The sequence below is a fragment of the Strongylocentrotus purpuratus genome, unplaced genomic scaffold (genome assembly GCF_000002235.5).
Source record: "Strongylocentrotus purpuratus isolate Spur 01 unplaced genomic scaffold, Spur_5.0 spur5_scaffold_7, whole genome shotgun sequence".
Taxonomy (NCBI): Eukaryota; Metazoa; Echinodermata; class Echinoidea; order Camarodonta; family Strongylocentrotidae; genus Strongylocentrotus; species Strongylocentrotus purpuratus.
The window spans coordinates 15,752,462-15,775,508 of record NW_022145613.1 but is presented as its reverse complement, the minus strand read 5'-3'; the positions used below and the strand labels follow the sequence as shown (position 1 = coordinate 15,775,508).

Below are 23,047 nucleotides of genomic sequence, written 5' to 3'. Positions count from 1 at the left end.
ACTTTTTTATTCTTAGAGATTTATTATATTCTTGCCCATTAATCTACAAGGATCCCTACCAAAGTGTATAAGAGAGGCAAAAAGTAAAAAAATGTACATGACATGGGCATCGCTATTTTCTTGATAACGTGATAAACCATCTGAGGTCATTTATCAATTAAATGTATTCAAATTTATGAATGCTTTTCCCAGGTGTGTGTGGTGAGCAGGCGCGTACACAGGGGGGGGGGGGAGGAGGTTAACCCCCCTTTGGTATTTTTTGTGTGTAAACCCCCCCCCCATCACTCCCCTTTGGATTTTTTTTTAAAATTATTAAAACAAAACAAAAACAAAAAAAATTATTCCCTTACCCCCCCCCCTTACCCCCCCCCCCAAACGGAGCCAAATGTTAAATTATCAAATTTCGAGGCCCCCCCCCCCAAAAAAAAGTGTCCTCTCTCCCCCCCCCCCCCCCCGCTTTTTCAGCGGCTGGCTGAGTTGTTGCGAAATTTTCGGCCCGATTTATCAATGTTAACCCCCCCCCCCCTTGAAAAAATCCTGCGTACGCGAGGAAGCATTTCATTCACCTGCTATTATCCTTTGTACTTCAATTGCCAGAACGCATAAATAAGTTTGTGCTCTTCCGGGGTGAAGGTTTCTCATAAATGAAATAGATTTGTCAACTGCCATATTTTACTATTTTAAAATGAACTACTGGTAGTTACAATTGTTCCCCTGTTATATATTCTCTTCTCAGCTATGATTTTCCTCATTGAAAAGAAAAGGTTTTGTTAATGATTTAAAAAGTCTTTCCAACTAAAGCTTGTTGAATTAAACATGTACAACTTCACCTGGTACGTCAAATTTTCAAGAAAATGACTGCTCCCATGTCATTCTAAAAGGCATCACGTCATGCCAAGAATATCTTCATTTATCTTTTGTACAATTTCGTAAGGAATACTGTACATCAAAGGGCAGGCATACATCTCATCAAGTTGGGGGAGGTTTCTTTTAACTACTGACAGTTGAACATTATTCATCCACCTTACATTTTGAGTTCCCCATCTTTATTTTTTGCACATTATTTTGCTTTATCTATAAAGGACAATTCACTGACCAAGGATATATGAACTTCGACCGGTTAAGACCAATAAGCCTAGTCAGGTGATATTCACATACATTTAGTTATTCATGCAGATATATACAAGAACAAGTTTCATTCTAAAGCACCTCGAGGTATTACCTCTGACCTTTGACCTCAAAATTTAATTGTATAATCTTCATAAACATGTATATACATACATGTGCTAAGCTTTATGACAGAGGGATGCGTCTTTATTGGTTCTGAATCCCCCCTCAAACAAAAGCAGTTTCCAGGGCTAGTGAACCAAGTCATATCTGGGCAACATTATGCAATGTACCTAGTGATTACTTATTAAGCGCTTGACTTCAAAAGCCTTGTTTTTCTTTATGTTTATGGAAAAACGTGAATGAATGATTGGACTGCCATACATATATGGATCCTATTACAAACATAGCAATCTTTATATGAAGAAATCTGTTAGTTTCTTTCTCACCACATCAATCATAAAAAGCCGTTTAATTATTCCGCTTTTATATAAGAATATTAATTACAATCGGTGGAATATGTACCTCTATTTGCCTTTGAAGCTTCTCAGCCTGTTCATTAAATCAACAGAAATAAATATGTTTCAAAAGTAGCAGTACTCAAAACACATCCTCCTCAATTTAAATGTTATGCAATGTTTTACATTGATCAGCTGAAAAATATAAATAATACAAAAATAACGGGGAAGGGGGGAGGGGGACAAAAACTTCTGATAACAATACATATTTTGATATATAGATTAAAAATCACTCTTGAACTCATGAACACACACGTTTGCTCTAATTTAATTATTGCACTATTCAAGCTAGGGTATTCTTTTTGCAGGTACTAATAAACAACCGAATTAACTGTTGATAGTTGGCATTAATCGCTACCTTCTAAGATAAACATCCTTAAGTATGAACTTACCATCCCTGATGTCAACAACCACGCCACCGTAATATAATCCATTACAATTATGAATATAAAAGAATAAATATTTTACCTTTAACACTTAAAATAAAATAAAAATGAATTTATCGTTATGCGCATGTGATGGCAACAAAACTTATATTTGTAGGTTCTTTGAGACAAAAAATAGACCCTTTGGAAAACTTTTATCTGATAAATTAATCAAAGGGAAAAAGTAAGCTTGTGTGTGAACTGCAAAGTAGACACTTTCGAAGGAAATTGATGTCACTGTCTTACAGATATTCATTACAAATGACAAAAATTTCATGTGTATCAAGAAACAATAAGCAACAAATATGGGCTCATGCAGTTTGATTAAAGATAGATCTAGTGCAGTTAATCAAAATGAAACAAAACAAAACATGTACTTAATTAATAAGGCTATATCTGCTATTCTCTTCAAACCAATAAATACCCGAGAAAAAACAGTTCATGATGGTCTTATAACTTCCCTTCATATACTTATAGTCTTAAGAATTTATTTAGACTCCATGACTATGTATTACATGAATTAGGGTTTTTGGGACCACTTAAAAGGGAGCTACCTTCAACTTGGCCGGAGATGAAAAACTCGATCGGCAAAACAAAGTTTAGGAAAACAAGCTTAACCACATAATATCATCTATTCGCATGACGTTATAACATGGTACTTACATTGCTGTGATTGCCTTCCAACCTCCTCTTCAACATCCTCGTCGCCATGGCAAGCCCAGGGGTGTGAGACACTAGGGACCTTTAGATTGAGTGGACGAGAACACGACGAACGCCGACTGATCATGCGTGTCAACGTACTCAACTGCCCATGTTGACTACAATTATACATCTTTTAAATTGCACTTGACGATATACATGCATGCAGGAAGTAAATGAACATGAACATGACGGACAAAGAAAGAGGATAAAATATACAGTTCCTCATTCTACCCTCAACAATTGCTGTGGTAGACAAAAGAACATTTCTTCACTGCTATTATGTAAAAATGTTTAGAACAGGTGAATATGTATGTGACACCTGTTCTACACATGTTTAGATAATAGCAGGGAAGGGATTTTTCTTTGTCTGCCTGAGGAACTGTACATTTTATGCGCACGCGGTACTAGATTTAGGAAAATCAAGGTTGACGCATTCTCGATCGCCGACTGAGACGACGTGACGCATGCGCAGTGCTTTAAAATGACGCCACACGTTGCAGTCAAAGCTGTCGACGTGCAAATCTAAAAGTCCCTACTTATTTCAAGCAGACCACGTCAGGACCGGCAGTGGGCTTGCCTGTTGCACTAGAGTAGCGCGCAGTGATGGCGCGTAACATGCTGCATGCTGGGACTTGTGTTTCATGTAATGTGCAGGGCAGTGCACAACTTGGGACTAGGGCCCCGAGGTTCACACACACATTTTTTTTGGCGAAACTTGAAGTCCTTGCAGATTGTGTATAAGTAACACGCTCCGTAGGAACTAAACCACTTAATTGATGACTTTTCTCTTTTCAGTGTATTAGGATTATACAAGTCATAAAAAATGATCCTTGAGTACTCTCTTTGAATTTTGGGACCGACGAGGACAGGGGCGTAAATCCGTACCGAGGAGTGGGGGGGGGGGGGGATGATCGGCGATAGCCATCACATACTAGCAGGAGCACACGCCCACACTAATTTACGCAAGCGCGCGCGATCGCGTACGCACAAACACACACACACACACACACACACACGCACTCGCTCATTAGGGGTATGTGGGTGATAGGCCTACCTAAGCTTAGACGTTTCCTTAAATTATTAGTAAAAGAAGACGATTTATTGTACCGTTCTCTACTGTTAACCCTTGTCTGAATGAATCCCCCCCTACTCCCGCGCGAAGCGCGAAAGCTTTGGTGTTTCATTAAATTATTATAAAAAGGAGACGATTTGCTGTACCGTTCTCGACTGTAAATCCTTGTCTGAATTCAGTTTCCCCCCTCCCCCCCCCCTCCCGCGCGGAAGTTTTGGCGTTTTATTAAATTATAAGAGAAAGTAGACGATTTGTTAAACCGTGCTCGACTCTTAATCTTTGTCTGAATTCGGTTTACCCCTCCCGCACAAAGCGCGGAAGTTATGACGTTTCATTAAATTATTAGAGAAAGCAGACGATTCGTTGTACCGTTTTCGACTCTTAATAAGCCCTATTTATCTGAATTCAGTTTCCCCCTCTCGCGCGAAGCGCGGAAGCCTTGACGTTTCCTTAAATTATTAGAGAAAGCAGACGATTGGGTGAACTGTTGACTCTTAATTCTCGTCTGAATTCAGTTTCCCTTTCCCGCGCGAAGCGCGAAAAGCTTAGACGTTTGATTTAATTATTATAGAAAGAAGACGATTCGTTGCACCGTTTTCGACTCAATAATAAGCCATATTTATCTGCATTCAGTTTCCCCCTCTCGTGCGAAGCGCGGAAGCCTTGACGTTTCCTTAAATTATTAGAGAAAGCAGACGATTGGGTGTACTGTTCTCGACTCTTAATTCCCGTCTGAATTCTGTTTCCCTTTTCCGCGCGAAGCGCGAAAAGCTTATACGTTCGATTTAATTATCATAGGAAGAAGACGATTCGTTGCACCGTTTTCGACTCTTAATAAGCCCTATTTATCTGAATTCAGTTTCCCCCTCTCGCGCGAAGCGCGGAAGCCTTGACGTTTCCTTAAACTATTAGAGAAAGCAGACGATTGAGTGTACTGTTTTCGACTGTAAATCTTTGTCTGAATTCAGTTCCCCCTCCGGCCCCCCCCCTCCGGCCCCCCCTTCCCGCGCGGAAGTTTTGGCGTTTCATTAAATTATAAGAGAAAGTAGACGATTTGTTAAACCGTGCACGACTCTTAATCTTTGTCTGAATTCGGTTAACCCCTCCCGCGCAAAGCGCGGAAGTTATGACGTTTCATTAAATTATTAGAGAAAGCAGACGATTGGGTGTACTGTTCTCGACTCTTAATTCTCTTCTGAATTCAGTTTCCCCTTCCCGCGCGAAAAGCTTAGACGTTTGATTTAATTATTATAGAAAGAAGACCATTTGTTGCACTGTTTTCGACTCTTAATAAGCCATATTTATCTGAATTCAGTTTCCCCCTCTCGCGCGAAGCGCGGAAGCCTTGACGTTTCCTTAAACTATTAGAGAAAGCAGACGATTGAGTGTACTGTTTTCGACTCTTAATTCTCGTCTGAATTCAGTTTCCCCTTCCCGCGCGAAGCGCGAAAAGCTTAGACGTTTGATTTAATTATTATAGAAAGAAGACGATTCGTTGCACCGTTTTCGACTTTTAATAAGCCCTATTTATCTGAATTCAGTTTCCCCCTCTCGCGCGAAGCGCGGAAGCCTTGACGTTTCCTTATCGTGACATAATGTATACGTGTAAGCTATACATAAACAAAATAACTCATTTCTCATGCATTATGCTGCAATTGAAATAATCACATTTTTTCTTCTTCTTCTTCTTCCTTTTTTCCCTCTTTTTTGTTGTTGTAATATCAGGGGGGATGATTGTAGAGGCCATCCCCCCTACTTCAAACCAGGGGGGATGCAGCCCCCATCCCCGGGATTTACGCCCCTGGACGAGGACGTCCTCGGAGAAACGAGGACGTCCGCACTTCGCTGTCTGTCCTCGCCATGAAGGTCCTATATGTGGTCGCGTTTTCCACCATGGGTGCACGCACGCACGCACACACACACACACACACACACACACACAAACACACACATGTCAAGAGAAATAGAGGAATGGTATGTAGAAATAGAGTACAAGAGAATAAGAGAGAAAAAGATAGAGTGAGAGACCAATAAAGACAGAGGAATAGAGACAAGAAAGAAGGAGAGAGAAAGAGAGGGATAGATAGAGAGGGGAGAGAAAGAGAGAGAGAGAGAGTGGGGGGGGGGAGGGGGTTGGTGGGTGTGGAGAAGATCATCGATTGCAACACTTCATATAGTCCAGATTCAGGCGTTCTTTGTTTTTATTCTTCTATCACATGCATCTATATGCACACACAGCGCGGTATCTGACCACTGATCGCGCAATCCCCAAATTTCCGTCTACACGTATTCGAGGTCCAGATTTAGAGGAATGGCTAGGCCTACTTTCAACGTTGAGGGTGTAATTTTATCAGCTGATGGGTATGCTAAACGGAAACGGTACAGAGGCTGGACTACACTTCGATCATACATATACACGAAACTTGAATGAGTCAGAATAAAACCACTCACTCCGCAGGATATGTCACTCGATACCCAACCCAGATCCATTTTTCTATTGTAATTACCACCCGCAGTAAGATAAAAGTAGTGCGTGCGATTATACAGCATCATTAAAGAACTTGGTTTGAGGCAGACATTTTAAACAGACAATCAAGGTAAGTCTAATTTGTTTTTCATTCATTAGCGCGATAGTTCCAGCACAATTTAAATTGGGGTTTGTTTGGACAGGAATAGTATTATTGAATGCTGTGTAGCATGTTCTTACTGCTGATATGATTCAAATCATGAGATCATTATCATTTCTAATTGTACTTGAAGTCGCCATTTTGTTGATGGGTGCATATTCGGTACACAGAGGTGTTAATGGTGAGGATCCAGCTTGTGTGGTTGTATCCATTTTCAGAAAATACGCAATATCGATCAGGGAGTCATAAATAACATAAGCAAAAGAGGATAGAGCCGGAATGTGAATTACGTATTGAATATTTTTGTTGGTTGTGAATGAAAATCATCCAATTTATGATATAATATACAACCATACTTATTCCGTTCTCGTACAGTATATACACTTCCAATGAGTTAAAACAAAATGATTACTTCCCTTTTATAGTACTTTTCAAAGGTCGTCGTGATTTATCTGTAATATTTTTTGATGGGAAAGTTCAAAAGGGTCATGTTGTAGGGTAAGCTTGTAAATCTTGAAACCTATGAAATTACAAATTAAAATAGGTATACTCATGTATTCCATTATGTAGATTTGGGACAATATAAGCATTACATTGTGCCGAAAACAATGCTCACTCCATTATAACTGATTAAAATACTGGTGCTATTCTGAATGATAATCTGCTGTGTGACTTTTCATTAAAATTATTCAGTACAGAGTCATATCAGCACCATTTCGGCAATCTTTTAATTGTGTAGGGTTTGGCTTATTTTTCTACTAGAGATTTCTATTTTAGGCATTTCGCATTTTTCGTACTGTACACGAATGAATTCTTTGCTTGCTCCGTTAACCTTTCAACTCATAAAAAAGAAAATATGTTGTTTATATTGATTGGAAATCAATGTTTGTTAAATATATATCGATATCGGTGTATGAATGCTAGTCACTTCACATTGGTTACAGAAAAGGAGAATTATGGGGATTTGTCGACATCTTTGGCATTTGAAATTCATCTTTCATGTTAGCAAAAATCGACTTGCGCCAAAATTGCTTATGTGATGCTTGAATAAAACAAGTGGGATTTGGGTATTAATTCGGTCTTTGCAGATCCAAATAAAATCCCTAACAAAATTGGTTATACCACACATATCAAATATCCAATATCAACGAACATTTAAGCGTGTGTGTGTGTGTGTGTTTGCGTGTGTGACTTTGCTTCTGCAAAGTGCATATGCATCTCATTTGATACATTCAATTCATTTTCTCAATCCGCTAATCCCAATATAAAACATGCTGTAGGCATCACTTTGGCGCAAGTCGATTTTTGCACTCTCGCAAACAATGCCTCCTGTCAGGCGCGGATCCAGGGGGGTCCGAGCGTGCCTTGGCCCCCCCCCCCCCCGCAAAAAAAAAGGAGAGAGAGAGAAGGAAAAGAAGGGAAAGAGGAAAGAAAGGTAAAAAAAGGAAGAGGAAGAAGAAAAGAAAAGAGGGAAGGAGATCGGGGGGGGGGGAAGGACTTGCCTCCCCCCTTCCCCCCCCCAAATAAAAAAATAAAAGAGAAAGGAAAGGAAAAGGTAAGAAAAAAGATAAAGAGGAGATAAAGGGAAGGACAAAATAGGAAGAAGAAAAGAAAAGAAGGGGGATATCAGTTGCAATTTTCCCGCCAACAAGTTGTGGATCGAGGGGGGGGGGGAAAGACCCTAACCTCCCCTCTCCCCCCATCCCCGCTAAAAAAAGAGAGAAGGAAGGAGAAGAAAAAGAGGAGAGCTAAAAGGGAACAAAAAGAGGAAGAAAAAAGAAAAGGGACAAAAGAAGCGGAGATCAGTTGCGGTTAATCCCGCCAACAATGTGTGGAGCGGGTTGGGGACCAAAATGACCGTGCCCCTCCCCCCCCCCCCCAGCAAACCCAAAAGAGAGATAAGGAAGGGAAAGTGAAAGAGGAGAGAAAGGGAAAGGAAAAAAAAGAGAATGAAGAAAGGTAAGGGATATCAGTTGCAATTTTCCCGCCAACAAGGTGTAGATCGGAGGGGGGGGGGGGGGGGCGGGGGGCACTGGCATACTGATAGGGGAGGGGGGGGGTTGGAGAAATAGACTTCAAACGTGGTTTATTTATAATTCCATAACGGTGGTTAACAAATAATGTTGAAATGAGATAATTTTTCCTCACTTCATGCGTTTGTTGGAAAAAGACAAATTCCTTAATTTACGGCCAAGAAAATGCTTCTTGAGATGCCTACATATCAGGGCCCGCGGAACGGCGGGTATCGGGATCCTCGAGCCCCTCCCCACACTTTCTTTGGAAAAGTATATTAAAGAGAAATAGAAAGAAAGAGAGCGAGAAAGAAAAAAAAAGTTAACTGCCAGTGTCACATTATAATGGGATATCAAAATATGCTCATCTGACCATGATTAAAATTAATGCCTAAAATCCTAAGGGCTCTCCCCCTGGATTCCACCTAGGGCCCTAAGGCGGGCCCTTAGATGCTCATATGACGGTCATTTAATGCCTAAAACCCCTGATTTCTGGGGGCTCTGCCCCCTGGACCCCACGCAAAATAGTGTCCTGCTAGTGTCACAAATTATAAGGTATCAACAATTTTCATCTGACCGTAATTAAACGCCTATAACCCCTGAGCTTCTGGGGCTCTGCCCCCTGGACCCAACCAAGAGCCCTTAGGCGGGCCCCTCGATACTCATCTGACAGTAATTGAGTGTCTAAAACCCTTGAGATTACGGGGCTCCGCCCCCTGAACCCCAAGCCAATTAGTGACCTGCCATTGTAACAATTAGGTATCAAAATAATGCTCATCTGACCGTAATTAAATGCCTAAACTCCTGAACTTCCGGGTCTCTTCCCCTGGACCCCGTCTAGGGCGCTAAGGCGGACCCCTGAATGCTAATCTGACCATAAATTAAAACCTTAAACCCCTGAGCTTCCGGGGCGGACAAGGTATCAACATATGTTCATCTGACAGCAGGCGCGTAGCCAGGGGGGCGGTGGGGTGTTCCCCCAATAAACACCGGCCAAAAAAGAGAGGAGTGTAAAGGAAGAGGACGTAGGAAGAAAAGGGAATAGACAAAGAACATATTTGAAATTCAGACAAGAATTAAAAGTCGAGAACGGTACAACAAATCGTCTTCTTTCTCTAATGAATTAATGAAACGTCAAAGCTTCCGCGCTACGCGCGGGGGAGGGCAGGGGGGAATTAATTCAGACGAGGATAATTTTCGGGAACGGTACTACGAATCGTTTTATTTCGCTAATGATTTAATGAAACGTAAAAGCTGTATTCAGACGAGGATTATTTTCGAGAACGGTACAACGAATCGTCTTTTTTCTCTATTGATTTAATGAAACGTACAAGCTTCCGCGCTTCGCGCGGGAGGGAGGAGGGGAAAACTGAATTCAGATGAGGATTAAGAGTCAAGAACGGTACAACGAATCGTCTTCTGTCTCTAATGATTTAATGAAACGTAAAAGCTTCCGAGCTTTGCGCGGGAGAGGGGGATGAATTAAGACGAGGATTAAGAGTAAACTAGATGGAATTCGACTGCGCGCAGTCGAAAATGATGCCTCCGTCATAGAGCAATTTTACAAACCAAAACAGAAGACATTTTTCGAATTCAAGTTCAATTGTAATCCATTGACAGGTTCTCAGAATATCGTGATTACAAGCAATTTCTCATATACATATATGATCCTTTGATCTTTGACCTCATGACCCTAAAATCTACTCAGTTTATTGGCTCTGCAAGATGTCCTGAGTTAAATAGTAATCCATCTGTCAGTTCTAATGAGAATGCGTTCACAAGCTATTTTTGCATACATAATGAGCCCATGATCTTTGACCTTTGACCTTATGAACCAAGAATCTACTCAGTTCATTGGCTCTGCAAGTAACATACATGACCTAATTTTGGCAGGAATCCATCAATCGGTTCTTGAGATAACACGATCACAAGCTGTTTTTGCATACATAATGTGTGCTGTGGCCTTTGACCTTTGACCTCATGACCCCTAAATCTAATCAGTTCATCGGCTCTGCAAGTAACATACATGACCAAAGTTTGGCAGGAATCCATCAATCGGTTCTTTAGATAACGCGATCACGAGCTGTTTTTGCATACCTAATGAGCCCTGTGACCTTTGACCTTTGACCTCGTGACTCCAAAATCTAATCAGTTCATCGGCTCTGCAAGATACATACATGACCAAAGTTTGGCAGTTATCCATCGATCGGTTCTTCAGATAACGCGATCACAAGAACGTACGTACGGACGGACAACCCGAAAACATAATGCCTCTGGCTACTTCGTAACGGAGGCATAAAAACTGTACAACGAATCGTCTTCTTTTTCTAATGATTTAATGAAACGTAAAAGCTTCCGCGCTTTGCGCGGGACGGGAAAAACTATTTTCAGACGAGTAGGCACGTACGGAAGGGGGGGGGGGGGGAGGGGGTTAGGGGGTTGACCCTCCCTTCGGTTTTTTATGTGTGTATTTTGGAGAAACCCCCACCCCTTTTCTGTGATTTTTTTTTTTTTTTTTTTTTTAATTAAAAAAAAAAAAAAAAAAAATATGCCAATGGCTGACCTAAAAAAGGTGACCTCACCCCCCCCCAACGGAACAAAATGTCAAATTTTCAAATTTCGAGACCAAAAAAAAAAAGTGTCCTCTCCCTCCACCCCCCCCCCCCCCCCCCCGCTTATTTAGCGGCTGGCTGAGTCGTTACGATTTTTTTCGGACCCCCCCCCCCAAAAAAAAAAAGTGGGCCCCCCCCCAAGAAATTCTGGATCCGCGCCTGCCTCCTGTTCATCCAAGCGTGAACACATACCACAAGAAATGATACCAAATTATTTGGGATAAAATACTCTTTCATAAGATGCATAATAATTTAATGTTCATGGATGATTTTTAAATTAATTAGCAATTTTCTAGGTGTAAACTTTTTTTTTTACTCACACGGTATAGGAGAACTAAAGTCTGCGAGGCCGCCACATTTGCACACAAACAAAAATGGCTCTCACGCGTTATTTTACTATGATCAAAGGATGATTTCATAGCTCATGCAAATCATAGAGTAGAAAAATCATGCTATAATGATATTTTACCTCCTATTGTACGATAATTGGGTGCACATGCAAATAAATACTATTCCCTAGGCCATGGGTGTTATTTTTTAGTAGGCTACTGAAATATATGTATTGTTTTTTTAAACGGACAGATAAACGAACGAGATTATTACCTTGAACGGTAACAAAAAAAAGTTATGGTTATTAAAATGAAGGTTATGATGATCAAACAATGTTATTCTTGCCAGTCTACTATTGCCCCCCCCCCCCCTTATCTCTTTCTATACTGCTTATGCACAATATTTTTGATTCAACCTGTTGAACAAACAATGCATTTAATGTACATTTCTCGTCGTAGTACACTCGAATGCACTTGTGCACGCCATTATTAATGCATACATATGTCATCCTACTATGGCAGGTCGCTATGACGCCATATGCTTTAATTACAGATGATGTACCATTTCAGTTTTCGTCGACATTTCCGCATAGGAGCTTTGTGTGGTAGTGATGATTTGATATTCTTTTTTTATGTTGCAGATATATGCTGTTACTTATCATTTATTAAAATAGGTCACTTCACAGATAGCGGGGATATCAACAATCTTTCAAAATCATTCTATTAATTTTCTTTCAAATCTTGTTTTATATTAACAAAATACTGAAGTAAAACATTTGTAAAGCCTACTTATTTAATGACATAGTTAATTTCAAGAAAATGTTAACAGTAACACAACAGTAACACAAGCAGGCATGAATTAAAATGAGTCTTGTTTTCCGAATACGCCGTATAGAAAATCCACAATGAATATCAAAACGAAAGAGAAGAATAGACAAAGACAGAGACAGAAAGGGAAATTAATTTACATCGAGTAATAGTACCTATGAAACGAGTGTGAGTGACTGAGTGTAGACATGTTCTTTAACAAATGTAGTCTCTCTATTACTTAAATATAAATTGGACTTTCTAGAAAACTAACTTGTTATCATAGGCTATCATTCGTAAAAATAAATGGCAAACGAAAGCGTTTAAATAGTGTTGATTGACAGTAGGTACACCACCTTAAATGTAGCGAATCACCTAAGAAGCCTTTAAATGATTTACCTCTAGTACTATCCCATTAAAGCCCATCTACACTAGTTTGATCTACACTAGTTTGACCAGGAGGGATTAGTAACCCTGGGATTAGTAACATTCCGTTAATCGTCCTCTGGTTACTCCTCCCCCCCCCCGATCTACTTCCAGTAGGACAACTAATAACTTAAACAATAACGTGCAACTACCCCCCAAAAAACAATAGACCTACCTCTAGGATAATTGATTTAATCATCTTAATAAGTTTATCCCCGGATCACTACCTTCTTGTTTGTCCAAGGAGAACATTGTGATATATCTTAAAGCGGGACTGCACTACATGCAGCTACTTGCGCCCTTTACATAGCCAACAGTGACCATGCAGGGAGTTAATGATCTTAAGGTACTCGTGCTAGGAGTAGTTGTCTGAGGTAGTTTACTGGAGCAATGAGGGCGTAGTTTGTTGTATGTAGTAGTGATGGCCGATTTCTGCCCACGTAATTATACTAATGTATTATTGATGCGCTCTGTTGAAATGAATCCGATTTCTGTGTGTTTTTCATTCATGCATATACAGCCACGGGTCGGATGTGGTTTCGAAATTATTTATATCAAACGCCGAATGAATATAGGACTCATATATTGCAATACTTATCGATTAATACTTGTATTCGCTATCTTGCAATATCTTTGTGTTCCAATTAGTATGTCTCATCATTTGTTGAAATTATGTCGTTATTCAAAATACCAATGTTGATTCAATAATGTCTCAAAACCTTACTGCCAATGAATCTAAATTATAATTGTTCCGGGTTAAATTCTTTTGATTACTTCACCTAAATTTCTCCCTCTTCTTCTATCTCAAGCTTATCTCGTCTGTCCTTTTCATTTCTCAGTGTGTTTCCCTTCCCGTGTTAATTTTGAGGTGCAATGTTATTCCTACTTAATACGTTACTATGCATATAACTGTATTTCAATTTTCAATGTATTGTATTCTAATGTAATTAATAATCTTTTGTAAATTGAATTTGTTTCAGCCTTTGGCTGCTATTTTAAATGCATGTTTAAAAAAAGTAATAATCAAAGTTCAATTAATCAATCACTCAATTCTCGCCTCCTTTCTCACTTGTCAATGTTGTGAGGAGGTGGTAGTCCAGAGGGAACACTGTCCTACAGTCCTCAAATTGCAAACATTATTGGTCTTCAAAACTCATGTTCGGTCTTTACGAAACCTTCTTACCCTACACAGCAAGTTACCTCTGATATGCAGGCCACGTCTTATCCCACCGAGCCCGGAGTCCCGGGCCAGACTGTTTTCGTCCACCAGCCCGCTCCAGTTAGCTATGCCAATACGGTGCAGAACCCTAACTCATCGAGTGGTGTGTCGCAGAACTTTAACGGAGCTGCCGGGAGAGCGACTGGTTGGCTGCAGCTCTCCATCGGCATCGGGAGCATCGTCGTCGCCATTGCCCAGTTAGTCATCTTTTCCCGCATCTATTCCGGACTAGGCTTTGTCGCCATTGGAATTTGGGCAAGTGTTCTGGTAAGTCGCCATTTTTGTTTTGTTCTTCTTTGGAGCATGCAATTGTTTCCATACGTGATTAACACTTTGGCAAGAACCCTTTTTTTAAATGATTATTTTCAATTCACAATGTGAATTACCTGCATGAAATGGATGAGGATCTGAGATTACAGTCGCTAACTTCACACACGCGCGCGCCCGCACCCCATCGTCGGCATGCGCTTGTATTCTGCAGCTGTTTGCCGTGAAACCTGTGAGAAAGTGCATGTTCACTAATGTCTTCGTTGTTAGGAAAAATACTCCCCAAAATATAAGAAAATTGTCACGAAACAGGCACGAAAGATAACGACTTTTAAATCATGACCATGATTTGAAAATTTGTTAAAACTAATTCCCAAATCAGTATCAAACTGTAATTGTGTCTGTCTAGAGATAAATACACGGTACACGCTAAAAAGAAATGGTTTGAACTTTTTAAAATATTTATCTTATTTCAGCAAATTGTAATTGTGAGAGGAATAAAAGATGACAGAGGCCATATTAGCAATTTTTTAAGAGAAAAAAAACCATGGGTTGTTTAGCATACATGGAGATATATACAAATTTAGTTGAATTTTGTAATTGTGATTTTTAATGGCTGTTATTTATTCTCCTCTCCTAGTTCTACATTCCTACCGGTATCCTAGGAATATGTTCGATGCAGAAGAACACTTGTGTGGTATGTATGTTTTTGTTTTCCTTTAGTCTCATTTAGAAATATGTACTCATTACCCATCACCCCATTTCATATACGCGTTTCTTGTGTTAATCGAGGGCTCATTCTATGTATACAACAAACCAACATATACCGCACACACACACATACACACGCACACGCGCGCATCCGAGCCCAGCGCATCCACACTCTCAATGTATTCCAAGGCCAGTTACAAACTTGTATAATCGATTGCAGCTGAGGAAATGATACACAGTTAACATTTTTGTGAACAAGTTGTTTAAAAGTTTAAACAACCTCGGATTAACGGGTGATCTGATCTGAGAGTTGTTTAAAATGTTAAGCATCTCGAGTTGTTTAAAGTTTAAACACTTAGTAGATCAACATTTTGAACAACTTGTTTAAAATCACAATTTAAACAACCAGTGTTGTTTAAAGACGGTTGTTTAAAAAGGAGCTGTTGTTCAGTGGGGGTTGTTTACACCAACTGGGTTGTTTAAAGAAAGTTGTTTAAAACTGAGGAGCTGTTGTTCAGTGGGGGTTGTTTACAACAAAAGGTTTGTATAATGGGTATAATTTGGGTTTGATACTCTGAATAAGTGCACCACTATTTCTTGTCTCTATATGGGTATATGAAGACTAACAATATAGTAGGGTAATTCTGCAATGTATGAATTAGCGCCAAAACAGTGCCCATTTTGCATGAGAGCGCATGCACGCACGTATAAACTGCATATAGGGATGCATGCAATCTCTATGGCAAGGAATTTAGCACACGTTATAACCGAGTGCGCGATCAGTGCCGCACTGCATGACGCGACGATTTGAAGTCTACCTATATTCTGACATTTGCGTACAGATACTGAACATTTTAACTGTGAACTTACGCTATAAGTTAAAAACTTCAAATTGGTTAATAGAAAAGTGATTTCAATAAGCCATTTAGAAGCGCGTCGGTAGCTTGGTCGAATGTCGGCCATGATGTGAAATAAATCGTTTAGCCAACACGCACTTTACTGGCACGTGACACATGACGTCATATGTAAACAACACTGTCGAAAAGCTCTCGTATAGCAAATATAGCAGTCATTAAATTTTAAACAGCGAATGTTTAACAAAATTACTTTCGTTTCGAGCAACATTGTTTGCAATTTGTTCAACTGTTGTTTAAGATAGTGTACAACTGTAAGTGAACATCACTTTTTTTAAGCAGCGTTTTTACTGTGTAGTGTTACTCAACAGTAGGCAACTACATACGTTACAACCATGAAATAATACATCGGTTCCGCTAATATATACTCTATTCATTTGTTTTGCTTTTTTTTTTTACTTCAAAAAAAAAATTATTTCTAAAACGTTGTTTTCTTAGATCATCGGCTATCTTACGATGTGTATCATCTCGGCAAATGTTGCCTTCGCTCAAATAATTATTGGTGCCATTGGGGCAGTAATCACCGGTATTCATCTAAGTTACTTTCACTATGCCGGCATTGCCGAACAAGGAATAGCGGTACGTATACAGACTGCATGTTGCCCATTAAACCTTACGCCCTTCCATAAAATGACTGTTACAATATGGTTTATTCTTGATATATAGCTTGCTATCCTCTCAGAACATTATTGATCTATCTCTATGATTCTTTAGATGAAATGTTTTATGCCCCTGTTACCCCATCAGTGTCAAATGCTTTTTGTCGTTTTCAATTCTAATCAATATTTTGAAATAGTATTATCATTAACTGAATAAATGCTTCTACATAAAAACGTTCGGTTTTTATTGGCCCGGTTTTTTAAAATCATTTCATCCATCATCCTTCTCTCCACTTTTCAGTATTATAATCGAAATTAAGTTTTATTATGATTTCCATTGGCTATTGTTTATGTTTCCATATGCATTTATGGATTTTCTTAAATTTATAGTGTTTCAAATTACTTTATTTGAATTTTTTATTATGAATAAATGATTCAATACATGAATGAATCAATATATAAATAAATAACTATGAATATATGAATATATATACTGAATGGATGAATGAATGAATGAATGGATGAATTAAAGAATAGATAAATGAAACAATGAAAATATAAGTTAATGAATAGGTAAATGATAAATAAATCAATAAATGTATGGGTAGATAAATAGATAAATTAATAAATAATTAAACTATTCGAATTCGATTAACAGGAAGGAGGCATCGCATCTGAATCTCTGTTGGCCATCCTTGGCCTGATCGAAATGGTGGTAGCCATTGTGGCTTCAGCCTACTGCTGTGGTGGCATGGCCTGTTGTCACTCGTCTTCACCAACTACCACCACTATGGTGAGTTATTTGTCCTATAACCCCTAAATATACAGGGGTAGACAAACACTCTCTTGTGTGGAGAGTCAGGTTATTTTCCTTTTCTTTAAAGTGGAAAATCCACGCTAAAATGTTGGAATCCATTGTCACAAGAGAAATACAACCACTTATATTTGTAGCTGTTTATTTCCATTACAGGTGAATTTCAGCACCTTTGGTTTAACAGAAGCTCCCTATAGGGAGCAAAGGTCGAGATGGCACGCGGTGTTGCCATCCCTACTAAATTTATTTAAGGCTGTATGCCATTTGCAAAAGGCTTTGAATGGCCGGGATTTGTTGTTGTCGTTTTGCTCTGCTTGTCAGTAGATTTCAGGAATTTTTCAACTTTGCAGAGACGCTCCTTTAACCAGATATTTAACAAGACCCTATTTAAAAAGATAAAACGGGTAGATTGATTAAATCAAAAAATATCATATTTTTTGTTTCCATTTTTTAGTATAATAGCAATCAAGTAGTATGACTTCACTGGAACTACGAACCTACGAAGGTCGCGGGTTTGAGCTCCCGCATTGCACAACGGACATTTTATACTGCCAAAGGACATGATTTGCCAATTGATATGATTGCCCCTACATGGCACCAATGGCATGTGGCAAGACATAAATATACATTTGCTACTCTTAATCAAGCGGAAGTAATGGTTTCTGATAAATGTATTCATTGCCATGATCACATGCTATACGCTACAGCAACAAGATGTGAAGTCAGAATAATGATGTCCAACAGAGTATTAGTTGATCACATGTATTGTAAAATATACAAAAGAAGAATAGGTCTATTGCTATTATCATTGTTTATTTCATTTGGTTTGTATCTTACATTTATTTGTACTTGTTTCAATTTCCTTTGCAGTACACCCACCAGAACATTCCGATGGTTGTGACAACCGGTATGTAAATATCAATTGTTTGTGTTCTTGTTTCAACTCCAATCTATAGTTACTTTGTAACAAACATGGTATTTCCATTAGTTCATATAGAAAGGAAACGGTAGGAAGTATAGGCTGTGATACTAGCAATATCAGAGCCTAATCAAATAGAGTTTAAACCATGTGATTTTTGAAATGGTCCACAAGCGGAAATGATTAATACAATATTTCAAACACACTGATACATGTATATAGCGATCCACTGAATCTGTCCTGAAAAGAAATTAAGGTTATCGGTAGTACAAAGAATCAAAGAACACTCATTATGAGTTTAGACATAGAAGAATGTACTAAACAGTTATGTTTCCATTTTTTTTTTTTTTTTTTTGAGGGTTGGGAAAAATGTTTCATAATACCTTATTTGATGCACCTTTTTATCATTAAATGCTAGATTCTGTGTGAAATGTTAGCAAGTGTAATTCTCTATCCCATTTGTCATTAAGCTTCATGGTATTTAGAATATACCCATGATAAACACTGAAATTATTAATTATACCTGATTTATTGTCAGATGCCAACTAAAAATTTTATAAACTGGTGACAAACTTAAGGTATACGACAATCTTTGAAATATGGCCGGTAACGTATCGGAAACAAAACCTTGAACTTGTCCACATACATGTACAAAAAGTTAACAAGTTTTGCAAGTTATAATACTTCACAGTTATGGTTAATATTCTGAAATGAATGTGCTTAATTGTTTATGAATACGCTTCATTATCGATAACTTGATTGAACTTCCGTTCAGTTTCTTTGAATTTCAATGTTACTCTGCACTATACAATCAGTTTATTAATCGCGATTTATTAATGTAAAAAGGGAAAGTATAATACTAATTCCTTAAATTCCCATTGTCTCTACGCAGGCCAGTACACTCAGCCGGCGGGAATCGTTCAGCTCCCTCCCGGATACAACGTTCAGCAGGCTTATCCCCCTGCTGGCCAGCCTGTTGCTCCAGCTCCCTACAACCAAGCTCCTGGTGCCCCGTACAACCAGGCTCCTGCTGCCCCGTACAACCAGGCTCCTACTGCCCCGTACAACCAAGCTCCTGGTGCCCCGTACAACCAGGCTAGTGCCCCACATTACCAAGCTCTGGGTGCCCCGTACAACCAACAAGCAGCTGCTGCATCCATCAAACCTGGCGAAGTGGTGGCTTAAATGCGTTCAGAAAATTGGTCTTAATAATAAAACTACCCTGATATCTAAATGCTTACATTGGGAATAACAAGCAATAGCTAACTTTTTGATAAATAAAATGCAAGCCTATTCTGAGACGCACGGATATTCAGAGAAAAAGTAGATCATCCTCACAATTTTTTAATTTTCTGAAGAGAGTTGTTTTGATTGTTAGCTGTGATACAGTGATCATAATTTTACATCATTTTTTATCTAATTTCTCCAATTGGTAAATAAAAGATAGCAGATGATGGGGAAAAAACTAAAATAATGGCTGATCTTTTTTGATAGATAAAGTTAATACAAAAAATGTTATCCTGACAGGATCATTAAATTAAAGCCACGTCAAACTAATGCTTGATGATGAAAATAATAAATTACTAATTATTCTAGCAAGGGGGTGGCTTAAATGATATATCATTGCAAACTATATTAAACAAAAGTATGTGGTATGGAAGTAAAATAAGTGTCCTCTATTCATTACGTGAAGCTGAAATCCCCCCCCCCCCCCATCATTCCACCCAACGTGAGAAATAGAGAACCCTTTTGTTACTATTTATTAGGCGGCTGGGCTTCAATTGACTACTCTTGATGACTGCACAGAAAGATCTGCTAAAATAACAAAAATATCAACAACAAACAACATTAACAGCATAAAACAACTGAATGTCACAGTGCGAAAAATATGTAACCAGCCAACTTGTAGACGAAAAGTTATGCATACTGCATTTAAAATAAATGGGCTGATATCCCCCCAAGTGCTTTATAAATCATCAAAATGTTAATTCAGAGGACCAAACAAGAGCATTAGAAATTGTAAAAAAAATATTGAAGAAATATTAATTTAACTTCGATATAGATTGAAACCGTTTGTTTTTATGTTAATTCTGTAACGCTATAACCTTGGAAATAAGTAGCCTTAGGGTTTTTTACCTGATGATATATTAATGTTGTGCCTTTCGATCTTTTGACTGTCATTTTGGAAGTAATCAATTCGTCAATTAATTAAGTTGACGAAGATCGATGAGAATTTAAGACAAAAGATGCTTTGAAGTCAAAAGAATTTCAGATAATTGTGTGAAATTGGTCTTTGCTGGATTCTAAACATAAGAGAAATCAATGCGTACGTGGCATGAAATTTCAAATAAGTTCATAATCCTGCGTGTAGTGAATTAATGAAGTAGTTTATTTAGAATGATAATAAACGCGCCATTATGTAAGTCTACAACTCTATTCTGTAGAATATCAATTTCTTTTAGAATCGTTGTCTTTCGGAATTATCGTTGTTCAGTGTCTGAAACGCAAAACAAAGTGCCATTAACATGACAAATGTTAAAACAAGAAAACTAATGAAAAGGGAAAAGATTCCTTTTACAAATAAAAAGGTGGGTAATTTAAGTTGTGTACTGTGTTTACTGTATTTTTCTGTTTGAATTTAGAATTTAATAAGGCGAATTATACAAAAGTACAACAGACAGAAATGAACAAAAAGAAGAACTCAAAAATCACATCGATTAAAATTAGTATATGTTATTTTAAAACAATCTGAACTTTAGATTCGTTGACATTACATAAACGATGCATTGAACAATACAACACCTTACATCTTGCCTTCTTCCGTGCTCATTCTTATCATCTTTTAATTTTTGTTAAATGACTCTTGCTATATCCGAAGTCGTATTATATGCTTAGGTTCCCGGGGCACACGAAATACCTTCAGCTGAAACTTCTACTTTCTGAAATATCATTTTTGAGACTTTTTATATTTACTTAAATTCTCAAATCGTACAAGGCGCGTATTGTAAGAGACACATTTCATATTTGTTTTTCTATGTTTTTTGTAGATGAAATATTGGAGCAGCTGTAAAATTCGAAGCTTCACTATTTTAAATCTTTATTTTATAGAACTGTTTTTAGAATATAAACATTTATGAAAAAAAGTGATCTTTTCATTCCTTTTAGTTTCACTGTAGTTCAATTTTTAATGTATAATAATAATAATAATAATAATAATAATAATAATGGCTTGGTTTCGTGGTATATCAGATATTGTATTCAGCTTGTCAATATTTGAACTCGTCTTCGACTCGTGTAATATTCTCGAGCTTAATGCAACATATCTGATATAACTTTTAATGCTTGGTGTATCATTCACTGAGGTACAGCCTGCGGTAAACGTGTCATCTGTACAATAAACTTTTCGATTTTGATCATTTCGTATCAACCAGTCATCACTAACTTGACCACGGAGAGAGAGAGAGAGAGAGTAGACATCTTTGAAGAGAGGGGAATGGAGGCAGGGGCGGATCCAGTCGACGACAGGGGAGGGAGCTAAAGAGAGGGCCCACTTCGTGAGAAATTAATGAGCGACGAAACAGCCAGCCGGTAATAAGGGGGGGAGCACTAATTTATTTATTTTTGCCCCCAAAATTTGAAAATCGCCCCTCTCCCCTTGAGCACCAGTCGAGGGGGTCTTTCTTTATTAACAAATAATTTACATGTTTTTCCCACGGTAGGGAGCCGAGCCCCCGGATCCGCCGCTAAATGGAGGGAAGAAAAGAGGATGAGAGAAGGAGAGGGACAGAGACATGCTCACAAAACAAGAAAAGAAAAAAAAAGGAATTAAAGCTAAAACTAGAGGATAAGATAAAGAGAGGGACAAAGATAGAGATAGAGAGAGAGAGGCCGAAACAGACTGAGGAATGAAGAGAAAGACAGAAAGAGAGAAATAGGGACACTAAGAGAGACAGGGGAATCAAGGAAAAGAGAGGGAGAAATCAATAAAGAATGAGAGAGAGAGACACACACACATAGGAAGGCAGATTAATTGCAAGAAAAAAAATAGGATGAGGGATTAGAGGGAGAAAGATAGGGAGAAAGAGAGAGAGAGGGGGGATGAGAGTGAGAGAGAGAGGGGGGTCGAGACCAAGAAAGACAGAGCGATTGAGGGAAAGACAGAGAGACAGGGAGAAGGGAAAGAGATAGAGAGAGAGAGAGACCAGGAATCTCTGACATGAAGGGACCTAGAAAGAAAAGGAAGTGTAGGGTGGCAATAGAGGATACGAAAATGAGAGGGACGAAAAGAGAGAGAGAGAGAGAGAGAGACCAATGAAGACATAGAAATGTAGACAAGAAAGCGGGAGGGAGAGAGATAGAGAGAGAAAGAGGGTGAGCCGGGAGGGTTCTGGAGATTGCAACATTTCATACATACACGAATCCGAGGTAGTGGTAAATCAGAGAGTTCGGAGTGGAAACTCCCTGGGTAAACAATTAAATTAACCTCTTCTATAGAATTTTGAAATCGAACCAAATGGGAATGAATATGATACATCCAGAATCATATATCAATATGTTATTAAAGATGAATTTACCGCAGGTCTGTCGCCCACTACACTGATCATCCGTCCAATGTTTATTCGTCATTACCCAATGCATTCCATTTCATCAAAATATTTGCTCGAATACGTCAGTATAAAATCACTCACTCCATCCACAACCGGGTCCATTTTTCTTCTGTAAATATCGCTCGCAGTATTATTCATATAATATTGCATGGCTTTGAGTGTGATACAAGAATAAATTGCTCGAGCTATGACAATATAGAACGAGTCGCAGACGATCCAATAATGTCAAAGCGAGAGAAATATATTCTTGTATCATGCGCAAACAAAGCAATATATTATTATTATTATTATTATTATCTATATCAGGCTGATTAGCGAAATAACGAAATTTGACTTACCTCGGTAATATGTCTTTTTTGT

General features: G+C 38.5%; 1 protein-coding gene across 1 annotated transcript; it reads left to right on the top strand.

Annotated features, from left to right (window-relative positions):
• The first annotated feature begins 6,284 nt into the window (after positions 1-6,284).
• LOC583168 lies at positions 6,285-21,492 on the top strand. Its single transcript, XM_030974865.1, has 7 exons — positions 6,285-6,421; positions 13,830-14,123; positions 14,764-14,820; positions 16,187-16,327; positions 17,006-17,140; positions 18,032-18,068; positions 18,973-21,492. Exons 2-7 carry the CDS (start codon positions 13,845-13,847, stop codon positions 19,263-19,265), a joined length of 942 nt encoding a protein of 313 aa, XP_030830725.1. The 5' UTR covers positions 6,285-6,421; positions 13,830-13,844; the 3' UTR covers positions 19,266-21,492.
• The last annotated feature ends 1,555 nt before the right edge of the window (positions 21,493-23,047 follow it).